At 34.7% G+C, this 15,037-nt stretch overlaps 1 protein-coding gene across 1 annotated transcript; it reads right to left on the bottom strand.

Annotated features, from left to right (window-relative positions):
- Positions 1 to 2,751: 2,751 nt before the first annotated feature.
- LOC120155459 (kiwellin-1-like) lies at positions 2,752 to 3,405 on the bottom strand. The gene has a single exon (XM_039167010.1). It carries the CDS (start codon positions 3,324 to 3,326, stop codon positions 2,760 to 2,762), a length of 567 nt encoding a protein of 188 aa, XP_039022941.1. The 5' UTR covers positions 3,327 to 3,405; the 3' UTR covers positions 2,752 to 2,759.
- Between the last annotated feature and the right edge of the window lie 11,632 nt (positions 3,406 to 15,037).

Below are 15,037 nucleotides of genomic sequence, written 5' to 3'. Positions count from 1 at the left end.
GATCCAACCCCGGTTCGACCAGACCTGAGACATGTTTTGAAGCCCATAACAAGTTACGGTTTTACCCTATCTTCCCAGCGCCACATCATCCAAGTCGTTGGATCTGGGAGATATCCAACAGCCCAGATCAACCATCAGTAAGGTTTTTCACTTCAGCAGTCGCCGCATCCAATATCAACCGTTTGATCTGGACCCATCCAACAATCCAAATCGAGTCCAGACCACCAATTTCTCCACCAACCGACAGCCACAGCTGGATCCACAAGGCAAACACAATGATTTCAATTTATTTTTTACTTTACTCATTTTGTTTCATAAAAAGCAAGAAAAAAAGCAAAAGTTGTAAAATCGGGCTTATATAACCTGAAGCAAAAAAATGTAAAAGGGAGAGGACTCTTCAGATTAAAAAAGCAATAAACAAGCAGAGTTTTTTAGGTATTATTTTTTTTACATTTTCGAATAAATATTAGTAAAAACTACTAGCATGTAATCGAAACCATAAAAAAAGATTGTGAGATCTAGAACTATACCTATTAGGAAAGTCATATCGGGGACAGTTTGTTTCGTTGGGCGGTAGCTATAGTAGTCGAAGAGTTGTGGAAGCCGAAAAGGTTGGAGGCTCGTTTTAGGGTGTTTAGGGTCGTTTTAGCCTAATATAGGAGTCTAGGGAGGTAAATCGATAGGTTTTGAGTGATTTGGGTCATTTTGGGAACTCCGACCGCCATATGCGACGGCCAGAACGACAGTCGGACGACGAATAGAGGCGGAGTAAGGCGGCCGGTGAATGACTGGCCGAAGAGAGAATCTCTCAATTTTTGTCTATGTTTGTTTAAAAATGAAAAAAAAAGACTAAAGTAGTATATATAGGGTGAATCTCAGGGGAAATTGAACATAAGTCCCCCGAGTTTTAGTGTGATTTTATAGAGAGGTCATTGGGGGACCATTTTTGTTATTTTCCCAGTTTATATTCGTGCTTTAAAATATTTTTTTTAATCACATTTTAGTCCTCACACTTTTAGCGCATTTTGCATGTTAATCCCTGTAGGGATTGTCTTTGTAATTTATCCTCTTTATGCCTGATATTGTTTTTAGGGATATTCTTTAAAATAGACCTTGTACTTGTGCATGTTTGTATTTCGAACATCAAATATGTTTTTATTTATTTTAATTCGATCATGTAGTTTTAATTTATATTAATTTAGTCCCCATGCTTTTCTTATTTTTATTTTAGCACTTAATATTGTAAATGTTCATTTTAGTCCCTTGTATATTTTATTTTATTTTAATTTTGGCATGATAGTTTGATTATTTATGTTTTAGCCCTACTTTTTTTATTTTAATTTTTGCATGTTGTTTGCATATTAATTCATTTTAGTTTTAATTGATTTTGTATAATAACCTCATAAGCATCCCTTGACTTGATTCAAAATAAATTGATTAAGGGTAATATTTGATCATTTTAATATTGTCGTAAAGTGACGTCTTAACGTATAAGAAAGTTACTTTCGATAATTTTAAATTGAAAGTCTATCCTATTTAGTGACACGAATTAAATCGATTTCATATTTAAAATTCGGGAATTGAGAAAAAGACAATGTTCTTTTAATTAAATTCATTAAGAAAAGACTATTAGATCAAATCTAAGGTCTCGTCTCGAGATATTTAAATAATTGAACATCCTTATTCTCATCAAATATCGGTAAATTAAATAATTAATTTCTTGTTTAGTATACTTATAATTTTCTTTATTTTTGCATGTGTTTTTTTGATAGACTTTCAAAACAATAAAATTCGAATCGATATTGAGAATAGTAATATCTTTTCATTTCAGTCTGAGTGATAAATGACTACTTTAAGGTATGAAATATCATTTATTCTCGATTGGAAATCATTAGATATTATTGTTTTCACTCGAATCACTATTGAATTCTAAGACGAAATATTAATACCTCTTTATTTCAATTGGAGTAATAAATGATTGTTTAATGAACAAAAGGTCATTTATTCCCGATTGGAAGTAATGAGATATTATCGTTTTCACTCTTAAAATTATTTTGAGTGTTATTATTTTGATAATGAAATTTAGAATGATATTTTAATATTTCTTCATTTCGATTGGAGTAAGAATCGATTGCTTCAAGGTATGAGAGATCGATTGTTCTCGATTGGAAATAATTAAATATTATTATCTTTCATCCAAAATTTCAAAAAATGTTTTTAGGGATCTTAAATTAAACTAGACTCGAACTCATAAATTTGATTGTAAAGACAATTAATTAATCGACTATGTACCGATTTAGGGCGCTGTGGGGGTGATAATCATTCCCCACATGTAACCGACTCCCGAACTCAAACTTTGGTAACGCAGACCACAAGTTTGTCGTTTTAATTAAAATTAATATTTTATTAAAATGATAAATTTATTTTTGGGTGTCCAATCACACCCTAATCAAAGATTGGTAGTGACTCCTCGAACTACACATTTTTTCATTAATCGGTCGTTACAAAAATTATTTTAAAAAGGAGACCCCTTTTCCCCCGGAAAAAAACCGTTTCGACAATCTGCTTGTCCATATGTTTTGTTTGCTCAGCCTGCCTGTTTCAAATAATTTTGGGCGTTCCTCATAGCAACTAATGGTTAAGATGTAAGGCATGATTTTAATGCTTTAAGACTTTTACATTAATATTAATTTAACTGTAATTTAAAACACACGATGATAACACGCTTTTAATACAGATTTATATTATGATTAAAGAGATCAATCGGTGTCCGACCAGTAGATATCCATGCCCCCCCAATCACTTTCAGGAACTCCAAGAGCCTTCCAAACTGCTTTGGAGGCATCAACGATGTTATTAGGGCAAGGAGGCTGATAATCATGGTCCGAATCGCATCCCATCGTAGAATCACATTCGTCGACGACTTTAGCCCTCACACTTCTTCCATTACCATAAATGTTAATATACTTCAAACACCTCTTTTTGTCGTTAAACCACCCGGTTGAAAGTGCCACCACAGGGTCATCATCCGAGTGGTATTGGTTGTCACATTCCGACGGGCCGCCGCCATCTCCACCGGCCTGAAAGCTGTTGAGTGTCAACGTTGCTTTCGTATGGCTCGACACGAGCGGTGAACATTTATATGTTGTGTAGAGCTTCCCAACTTTACAACAGTCAGAGTCGTTTTCAGTGTTGCATTGCCCAGGAGGAGGATTTTTCCCTCTTATTGTCCCACTAGGCCTGCAAGTTTGAGCTTTAACACTTGCGAATATATACACAACGCAAAGGAGAATTATGAAGACACTTGAACCAGCTTGCTTCTTCATTTTCTAATTCAGCTTTGTTTTAATGTTTTGGTTGTGCCAAACTACAACTGGGGAAAGGCAATATATAGAGATTATAGCTCCAAGTAATTTAAAATATCACTCTTTCAAACTTTAAATTAAGACAGATTTGTGGCACCTTCGGACTTCCAAGGATAATATATTCTTTTTTAACTTGCAGAAAATATAGACAAATATAGGTATAAATATTATGGTGGACCGCTAGAATGGAAGATTTGTGAGTTGAGTTAATGTATAAAAGTATATGCAATGAATCAAACATGTATTGTAATGATAAGGAATATTCTTTTAATAATGATTGTGTTGATCAAGTTAAAACAAATTTAGTTAAGTTAATGAATTGTATTTTATGATTCAAACTCACTTTAAATTTTTTTTAGTAGAGTTGAGTTTGTAAAGTTTGAGTCAAATCGAAGTGTTCGAATTTATATTTAAATTTAATTATAACTATTTTTAATATTACAATATTGATTCTATTTTTGTACTTTCTCTAACCATATAATATATATATATATATTCATATTCCTTTCCATTTTATAATGTTACTAAACAAATCAAATAGAATCGAATATCATTATAAATAAAAGGGTAAAATATATCATTGATCACCTAACTATTTAGCCCTTTTATTTTACCATCGATCTTTCAATTTTGTCAATCAGACCACTTAACTATATAATTTTTTCAATCAAGCCACTTGTTGTTAATATCTAACGGAAATACCGACATGGCAGTTAATAAAATTGGTATAATTATACATTTAATCCTCAATAATTAGGCATTTTATCAATTTGGTCCTACATCAAATTTAATTCAATAAATTTAATCCACCAATTAGATGGTGAAACATGTCACCATTAGATTAAATGTTTTTCTATAATTTAAATTTATTTAAGGGTAAATTACATAGTTCCTCATTGTACTATACTCTCTCTCCTATTTTCCTCACCCAACTTTCAATTTTTCTATTTTGTTCACTGAACCTTAAAAATTGAATCATTTTGCCCACTCCCCCGTTTTCTCTCTAACGGCTGATGATGTGGTTTTTTTATTATTATTTAATATAAAATAATTAAAAAATAAATTTAAAACGAAAAGGTGGTCGGATGCCACCTTCGGCCATCGTCGACAGCCATATATAGTGGTCGTTTGTGCCCAACATGGGATGGGTCGCTTTGCCTCGACGTCGTGAGATCGAATCCGACCTCCATTTTGTCGAAAGTTGCTTCGAAGCCCACGAATTTGAGATTGAAAGTGAGGAAATCGAAACGTTTCAGAAAAAATTCACGAGTTTTGGGACATTTTTCTGGTGAAACAACCACCAGATTCAGACTCAGGGGTCGAGACAAACCAACTCATCCCATTATGGGTCCGAACGACCACCATCTACGGCAGTCGGAATGAAAATGACTCATGTCATTTAACTTTACTCTCTCTTATATTTTACTCACCAAAACAACGTCATTTTAGAGTATATTTTAGTTTTTCAAAACCATGTCATTTTGATTCTTGTGCCACGTCATAGCGTCGTTAAAAAGTTAATGACAGAGTAAGCAAAATGATTCAATCTTTTTAGTTTAGTGAAAAAAATAGGAAAATTGAAAGTTGGGTGAGGAAAATAAGAGAGAGTATAGTACAATGAGCAACGGGTATAATTTATACACCTCACCAGTTGGTTAAATGAAAATTAAATAGCATATAGATGCATAAGAATACAGATTTGGGCGGAATTGAACCTGGGGAACTAGGATGAAATGCATGCACCTTACCACAACGCTAAGCTAAATGTTTTTTTATTACACAACACAATATATATTTTAGTTATTTCTAGAAGAAAAGAAGAAGAAAGATGTATGCCCATGGTGAGAATCGAACCTAGGCCACATGAAAAAGTTAAGAAATCTAAACCACTAGAACTAACCTTATGCTAATGTAATACAATTGTAGGTTATATATATATATATATATATATATATATATATATATATATATATATATGTATATTAAACAATGATTTATAAAATATTAAAATGAAAAATAAATTTAAATTTTATATATTTTTAAAATAAATCAATATTTAATATATTGTGTTTTTCATGTGCATACTTACATATTAACGACAAGTGGTAATTGAAAAATTATATAGTTAAGTAGTATGATTGACAAAATTGAAAGATCGGTGGTAAAAGTAAAAGGGTTAAAGAGTTAGGTGGTCAATGATAGTTTATCCTAAATAAAATAGACATCATAAATTATAGTATATATATATATATATATATATATATATATATATATATATATATAATAGAAGGGTAAAAAACAAAGAGTCACTAGACTATGGTTCTTCGACTATAGGGTGTTGCTTTGTTAAGTCCACTAAAGGGTTATTTGCCCATTCTTGTGTTAACAGGATTAGGGCAAAGATAAAAAGACAACACGTTTTTGTCTGGTTCCATCTCTGTGCTTTGAAATTTGATAAGGGATATGCTCCACTGTTTTTGTAGGGTAGATCATATCAAGAGACATTGATTCATTCCACTGTTCTTCAGGTAAGATTGAATCAGAATCAATTTGCTTCATTGCTCTTCAAGAAGACCAAATCTGAAGGAAGAAGAATTTGCTCCACTACTCTTTAGGGGGACCAGGCTCAAGGGAATTTTGATCCACTTCACTGCTCTTCAAGGAAGATTGAATAGAACGTGATTTGCTTCGTTTCTCTTCAGGAAGACCAAATTTTGAAAGAAGAATAATTTGCTCCACAACTCTTTAGAGTCGATCAAACTCGAGAAAATTTTGATCCACTTTGCTGCTCTTAAGAGAAGACTGAATCGGAATTGATTTGCTTCACTGCTCTTCAGAAAGACCAAATATGTAATTAGAAGAATATGCTCTACTACACTTTAAGGGAGATCAGACTCGAGAAAACTGTGATCCACTTCACTGCTCTTCAAGGAAGATTGAATTAGAATCGATTTGTTTATCTTGTCTTCAAGGGAATTTTGATCCACTTCACTGCTCTTCAAGGAAGATTGAATAGAACGTGATTTGGTTCGTTTCTCTTCAGGAAGACCAAATTTTGAAAGAAGAATAATTTTCTCCACAACTCTTTAGAGGAGATCAAACTCGAGAAAATTTCGATCCAATTTGCTGCTCTTAAGAGAAGACTGAATCGGAATTGATTTGCTTCACTGCTCTTCAGAAAGACCAAATCTGTAATAAGAAGAATATGCTCTACTACACTTTAAGGGAGATCAGACTCGAGAAAACTTTGATCCACTTCACTGCTCTTCAAGGACGATTGAATTAGAATCGATTTGTTTATCTTGTCTTCAAGAAGATCGGATATGAAAATCAAACATTACCAATCATTAGGGCATGTTTGAGAATTTGAAAACATCATACCCATAGGTTCATAATATGGGAGAATCTTTGAAAATCAATTTCTCTTTAGTGAACTTTCTAGAACACAAATCCTAAGAGAGTCAAGATTGAAGACAACATTATAGAAAGACTGACTCCTCTATACGAGAAAGCCAAGTTGAGGAAATATACTACTGAAATATTGACTCTTCTTTGTGAGAAAGTAAAAAAGGACAACACTAAACTATTAATTTCTCATCGCGAGAAAGTCAATAAGGACAACACCAAAATATTGACTCCTCTTCATGAGAAAGTCAAGGAAAACAATATCGAAAGATTGACTCCTCTTCACGAGAAAGTAAGAAGGACACCACCAAAATATTGACTCCTCTTCCCAAGAGTGTCAAGAAGGGTAACACTAAAAGATTGACTCCACTTCACGAGAAAGTCAATGAAGACAATACCGAAAGATTGGCTCCTATTCGTGAGAAAGTCAAGAACACCAAAATATTGACTCCTCTTCACGAGAAAGTCAAGAAAAACAATACCAAAAGATTGACTCCTCTTCGCGATAAATTCAAGAAGGATAACACTAAAAGATTGACTCCTCTTCACGACAAATTCAGGGAAGACAATACTGAAAGATTGAATCCTCTTCGCGATAAAGTCAATGAGGACAACACTAAAAGTTTGACTCATCTTCGTGAGAAAGTAAAGAAGGACAACACTAAAAGATGGACTCCTCTTCATGAGAAATTCAAGGAAGACAATACTGAAATATTGACTACTCTTCACGAGAAAGTCAAGAATGACAATATTGAAAGATGGACTCATCTTCACGAGAAAGTCAAGGAAAACAACACTGAGAGATTGACTTCTCTTCACGAGAAAGTCAGAAATAACAAAGTTTTACCTCTCTTCACGAGGAATTCAAGAATAACAAATATCAACTTCTCTTCACGAGAAAATAAAGAATAATAAAATTTGACTTCTCTTCACGGGGCAGTCAAGAATGAAAAAGATTAACTTCTCTTCACGAGGAAGTCAATAATAAAAAATATCAACTTCTCTTCACGAGGAAATCAAGAATAACAAAGATCAACTTCCCTTCATGAGGAAGTCAAGAATAACAAAGATCAAATTCTCTTCACGGGGAAGTTAAGAATAACAAAGATCGATGACAACTGTCGTTTTGGAAGTCAAAATAAATTCCTTATTCTCAATCAATAAATAAAGGAAATACGTAGTAAAGAGAAGTAAGAGTCGATTCCACAGGGACTTAGAAAATTATAAATTTCTATCTGATTTATTTATGTCAGGCGTGAAATAGTAAAAATGGGGGGAATTTTGATAAGAAAATATTAAAATAATAAAAATGATTAAATAAGTAAAAGTAATTAAATTAAAAATAAGAAGATGAAGATTGTGAATAAATACGGTAAAAGTAGCATCAAGCTTTGCTTTGACTCAATTTCCTTATGATCATCGAATAAGATTTTCTCTTCGGGATTCACGTCGGTTACTTTGTCTACAAGCGCTATCCCCGTGACTCTATCTTGTATACCGAATACCCAAGGCAATCTTTGATTCTGGCTTTGGTAATTGATTCTAACAACATAAATTGTCGTAGATCAATTATCGTTTAAGTTTGTGGCGACCGACTCGGATTGTTGCTTCAATAACCATCAATTCCGATCTCAATTCCCTCTTAGTGAATCTATCTCACCAAGTGTGTTCCCAGGAAGTCGAATTGCTTTCTATAAGTTGAATCTTCCTCCCACACATTTAATCATAACAACCTCTTGACCAAAGTCAATCTTTGATTTTGAAAAATAATCGCAGAGATTGAGAGAGATATTCCGAAGATATTAAGGGATCGTTTTAATTCTCCCGTTGGAGTTGAATCATCGCGATAGCTCTTGGCTTATGAAAAGTTTAGCTAAGCATGACAAAAGTCATACTTAGCATATGAAAACCAAAGCTTGAAAATAAAAGAAAAAGGGGAAAACTAGAAAAGTAAAAAAAAGAAAACTTTAATAAAACTAGAGAGAAAAGAAGAATGTAATTTGAGTAATGAGTTTAGGCTTACCCCAAGTGGGTATTTATAGCCTCTCAAAGCCTAAAGGATAAACAAAGAAAATAAATAAAATAATCCTAAAGATAATTGTTTTTTAAATTAAATTCAAACTTAAACTAGTCTCCTAATGCAACTCTGCTCGTCAATCTTCCAGAAGGTGTGCGGATAAAGTCTTCTAGAAACCGTCATTGATTGAACCTTCTAGAAACTGCCACGTCAGACCTCGTCGTGTCCAAAGTCGTACCCATGTCTCCAGCCGTGATCAAATAATAATAAAAATGCAGAATTCACCTGTTTTATCACAAAATCTGGAAAGCAAGGACCTGTACAAAAACAAGTATAACACGACCAATTCAGCAGCAATAATTCCACAAAATCGAAGAAATAACAAGCAACGATTAATGATTTTGAACACTCATCAAATTCCCCCTCACTTATCTCATGCTTGTCCTCAAGTATGATTAACCAAATCAGTCAAAAACTTCATTAAACGTTCTTTTGTCAAGTTTCACATTTAGGGAAGCAAGGTAGAGACCACAATAACTATTCAAGAAAGAAATCAATCAATTGAACATCACCAATCGGAACAAGTCAAGTGCAATTGTAATATCCATTCATTCATTAATCTCAATGCTCATAACTCAACACCTTATCGGGATTCACTCAAATCACTCAATGTGTTTGGGGTAAAGAAACGCTCAATGTCAGAATCGACACGATATTACCATAAGCTTGCAAGTAAATCAAATCTCCACTACTAATAAGAACAAGATACATAAAATCAAATGGTCTTTTATTGGTTGTAACGGGGCTTAGGTAAATATGGGGAAAAAGGCTAAAAATATGGCTAAAACTTCAAGGCAAGGAACTAACAAATAATAATCTCAACTCCATCGGAACATTAAGCACAACAAGATAAAAAGACGACAAATCAAACAATAAATTTCTTATCGAAATGCATTTTTTCACACTTTTGTTATTTTGTTTTCCATTTTTTTCTTTCATGTCTCTTATCTCTTTTTCTTTCAAACAACTTCTCTTTTTTTTCTTTTCGAATTGCTATTTTTTTCGATGGAGAAATACAATGGTAAAATTATTCACTTGCCCTGAAAAAGATAGAAAAGAGGGATAAAACAAAAAGGCTCGAGTTTATAAATGTGGTGAAAACAAAAAAATGGGAATAGGCTCAAACATATTTAACTAAAGGGAAAAAATGTATGGGTAGGCTATTTAGTGGGGAAACAGGATGGTTAATCCTAAGGTGCCCAAATCATTTTTAAGCATCATGTTCATGTGTAATCTCGACAGTATTCAACATGCAGGTTCTAGAATATCAATGCCAAATTCGACACACTCAATCAAACAAAATACGAGTGAAAATGATATGCTCGTAAAGGCTCAAATCTCACCAAATTGTTTCATGCATTGAGCTAATCACATTTCAACCAACAAAGTTATGGAATATCACAAAAACACCGACTTGATCACAATTTATGCTATTCGCTATCAAGAACATCCTAACCTAAACAATCATGTGTTCCCAAACAAGCATAACATTCCAAAAATATTCAACAAGACAACAAAATTAAATGAAATTTTTTACAAATCCAACCAACACATACTAGCATCGAAACATAAAGATAAGCAAGGTAAAATTCAATCCTACACTCTATTCCATCTCACTTAAAGTGTTTTGCCTCAAAACGTAAAACTAAAGTGTAAGAGAAGGGATAGAGTACTCCTCGGATTTCATGTCGATTTTACTAATGTGTGTCGGTCTCCATAGGAGTGTGCTAACGTGCGTGGGGCATTATTTTTTTCTACTTTGTTCGACTATTTATTACTCATTAGCACTGTTCGAATCATAATTTTGTAAATCTTCGTCGTTCAAGTTTGAATAAAAAATATCGGTTCCTACAAAATAAAAATTAAATAAAGCATGCTCGATCGGAAAAAAAATAAAAATAAATAAAAATATAGCAAAATCAAAAACAATGGGTTGCCTCCCATGAAACGCTTTTGTTTAACGTCATTAGCTCGACGACCTGATTCAGACTACAAGTTCTTCTAAGTCAAGATCTTCAATTAAGCAAACTTCACTATTCACATAATACAGTTTAATCTTGTGTCCATTTACTTTAAATCGAGTGCCTGAATTGTCTTCAATTTCGACTGCGCCATGAGAGAATATTTCAGTTACCGTATAAGGCCTGCTCTATTTTGATCGAAGTTTTCCTGCAAAAAGTTTTAATTTTGAATTAAAAAAAAAAGAACTTTTGCCCGATAGAAAAAGATTTAGAAACAATTTTTTGATCATTGAATTCTTTTGTTTTGTCCTTATATATTTTGGAGTTGTCGTAAGCATCTCTCCGGATTTCCTCAAGCTCCTGTATATGCAATTTCCGTGTTTTGCCAACCGCTTCTAACTCCATATTGCATTGTTTTCTCCCCAATATGCCTTGTGTTCCAAGGTACGAGATGCATAAGCGATAACGTGAGGTTCTTTCCCGATTTTTTGTCCGAGCATAGCCCCGACACTTCCATCTGAAGCATCACACATGACTTCGAAGGGGAAGTCCCAATTTGGTGGTTGGACTATGGGTCCGTAACCAACTTCTCCTTTAGTACGTCGAAAGATTCTTGGCATTATTGGTCCAAATTGAAGGCTTTATCCTTCTGTAATAGCTCGCACAATGGTTGCGCAACCTTAGAGAAATCCTTAATGAATCTACGGTAAAAACCTGCATGACTAAGGAAAGTGAATTTCCCTCACCGTAGTTGGGTAAGGAAGTGAACGTATTATATCGGTTTTTGCCTTATCTACCGTAATTACTTTAGATGAAACAATATGTCCTAGAATTAGACCTTTATCAACCATAAAGTGACACTTTTCATAATTCAGAACAAGGTTAAATTCTAGGCATCGACGCAACACATTTTTCAAGTTTAATAGACACTCATCGAATGAATTACCGTAAACAGTGAAGTCATCCATGAAGACGTCAATACCTTTCTCAATAAAATCAGAAAAAATACTAATCATAAACCTTTGGAATGTGGCAGGTGCATTGCAAAGTCTGAAAGGCATGTGTCAGTAAGCGAAGGTACCGAAAGGACATGTAAACGTCGTCTTTTCTTGATCTTCAAGTGCTACTGGAATCTGGAAGAAACCTGAAAATCCATCAAGAAAATAATAGTGAGATTTACCGGCTAATCGTTCTATCATTTGATCTATGAACGGAAGAGGAAAATGGTCTTTTTGAGTTAAAAAATTCAACTTCATGTAATCGATGCAGACTCTCCATCCTTTCTGAACTCGTGTTGGTACAAGTTTTCCTTCAGAATTTTCAATCACAGTAACTCATGTTTTTTAAGGAACTACATGCATCGGACTTACCCATTTGCTATCCGAAATTGAATATATAATATCTACATCAAGGAGTTTTTGTATCTCTTTTTTTACCACTTCCATCATTAGTGGATTTAGCCGGCGTTGACCTTCACGTGTTGGTTTTGCGCCTTCTTCGGTTTTAATTTTATGCATGCAAGTGGATGGACTCAACCCTTTTATATTAACGATGGTACATCCTATGGTCTCCTTGTATTAGCGCAAAATAGTGATTAAGTCCTTTTCCTCCTCATCGGATAATTTTTTGATATGATTACTGGTAGAGTGTTATTTTCTTCGAGGAATGAGTATTTCAAATGATCAGGCAATGGTTTCAGTTCAACTTCGAGTGCCTGCAAAACAGAAGGCAAGACTTTGGGCTTAGAAGAAATCAAATTCAACTCGGTATGATTGAAACTCATGTTTTCATGATGATCCTCCAGCTCCCTGCATATATCAAAGGAAAAATTAGTCCTTAAAATTTCATCAGCCAAAGGATCAATTAAATCGACAGAATTTAAACTTTCCACTTTATCAGGATATCGCATTTCCTTATATACGTCAAATTTAACGACCTCGCCGTCGAATTCCATAGTTAAAATTCCGCTCCTCAAGTCAATTCTTGTATTTGCAGTGCTTAGGAAATAGCGCCCCAAAAGGATATCAGATGATGTGCTCATGCGATCATTCTCCATCTCGATTATATAAAAATCGGCGGGAAATATCAAGTCGCTTACCTCCACCAATACATTCTCTAAAAGTCCTTCTGGATAGATCACTGACCTGTTGGCAAGTTGTATCAAAATCTTTGTATCCTTCAAAGGATCGTTAGTAACCATTTTATAAACAGATAGAGTCATTAAATTAATTGATGCACTAAGATCATACATTGCTCGTTTTATCTCAACTTTTCCAATTTTACAAGGGATTGCGAACATACATTGGTCCTTTAGTTTAGGTGGTAACTTTCGTTGGAAAACGGATGAGATGTTCGATCCTAAGTTCACTTTCTTGACTCTGGTAAGCTTTCTTTTGGTCGTGCAGAGATCCTTTAAAAATCGAGCATACCTTGGAACCTTCCGAATAACCTCAATGAGAGGTATATTAACTTCCACCTTCCGAAGTAAGTCTAATATTTCCTTTTCCTCAGCTTTTTTATCATTTTTAATTAACCTTAATGGAAAAGGCGGTGGCACGTCGTAAGGGGGTAGCGTCGGGTTGTCTATTTATTCTTTGTTATTCTCTTTCTAGGACCCTGAATCATCAATATTTTTCTCCTTTTGGGTTGCTTCGTTTGATGAAACAGGTGGTGCCACTACTGTACCGCTCCGAAGAGTGATGGCGCTGACGTTCTCCCTCGGGTTTACTTCAGTTTGAGATGGAAGTTTACCTCGTGATTCCAAGCGACCTACGGTTTGAGCCAGTTGGCTCATCTGCTTGTCTATCTCTTATAAGTGGGCTTCAGTATGATTCTGGAATTTTTCCTGGGATAGTGTTAACCTCTCGACAATCGACTTTAGTGATTTCTTTTGCGGCTGTTGTTGTGGTGGAGGTGGTCTCGCTTGACAGCCTTGATTTGGTCTTGAGTTCTTAACATAGCTGAAATTCAGATGATCCTCCATCTTGGGTTGTATGTATTGTCGTAGGGATTATAAGCTCTTTGGAGAGGTCCCGGAAAGTCCCCGATTACATTAACTTGAGCTGTTGCATCATCTTGAATCAGTGGACAACTGTCTATTGGATGATCAGGTAATGCACATATTCCACATAATTGGTTTTGTTCTATCTTTCCTGCAACAAGAGAGTTTACGACTTCAGTTAACTTGTCTATTATATTTTCTAAGGAATATGAACTTATCTCATGAACCCTTCGAGAAGGTTCATTATTTGCGTGGAACTGTTGGGAATTTGCAGTCATCGTCGATATTAAGTGCCTTGCCTCGGTGGGAGTCATATTCACTAAGGCTCCGCCGCTGGCAGCGTCCATCATCTTCATTTCCAGGGGAGATAATCCTTCATAAAAGTGTTGAAGGAGTTTTTGTTCAGTTAACCCATGTTGTGGGCAACTAGAACATAACTTCTTAAACCGCTCCCAGTAGTCGTAAAGTGACTCTCCATCAAGCTGCTGCTTGATTCCAAGTATTCTTCTTCGTAGTTCACTTACTTTTGCCGCAGGGAAAAACCTGTCAAGAAAAAGATGAGTCATATTAGCCCATGTAGTAATAGAATTAGGAGGAAGATAAAATAACCACTCTTTAGCCGAATCGGCTAAGGAAAAAGGAAAAGCTCTAAGTTTTATTTTGTCCTCGGTTACTCCCTGTGGTCTCATGCTGGTACAGACCATATAAAATTCCATGAGATGTTTGTGTGGATCCTTGTTTGGTAATCTGCGGAATGTAGGGAGGAGATGAATAAGGTCAATTTTTAATTAGTATGGAGTTTCTCCTTGGGGAAAATCAATGCACAAATGCCCTTGTTCAGTAGGTGCCGCGACTAACTCTCCCGGATAGTAGGTTCGACCATCATAATTGTATTACCTGAGTTTGATTCTTCTTCTGGATTTGATTGTTGTCTACTTCTTTCCCGAAGTGTCTGTGCGTGGAGTCTCCTAGCTTTGGCTTCGATCTCCGGGTCGTACTCCACTAATGCTCTCGGATTAGTCCTGGTCATATATCAAAAGCAAACAAATATTAGTAACTTTGGTGAAGTCCCCGACAACGGTGCCAATTTGACAATTTTCGTTTTAGATGTCAAAATAAATTCCTTATTCTCAATTAATAAATAAAGGAAATACGTAGTAAAGAGAAGTAAGAGTCGAATCCACAAGGACTTAGAAAATTATAAATTTTTGTCTGATTTATTTATGCC

Source organism: Hibiscus syriacus, unplaced genomic scaffold (genome assembly GCF_006381635.1).
Source record: "Hibiscus syriacus cultivar Baekdansim isolate YM2019G1 unplaced genomic scaffold, ASM638163v2 tig00002840_pilon, whole genome shotgun sequence".
NCBI lineage: Eukaryota > Viridiplantae > Streptophyta > Magnoliopsida > Malvales > Malvaceae > Hibiscus > Hibiscus syriacus.
This window is presented reverse-complemented; position numbering and strand designations above follow the sequence as displayed.

Coding starts and splice junctions, on each gene's coding strand:
- LOC120155459 (XM_039167010.1), bottom strand. CDS start 3,326: ATGAAGAAGCAAGCTGGTTCAAGTGTCTTCATAATTCTCCTTTGCGTT.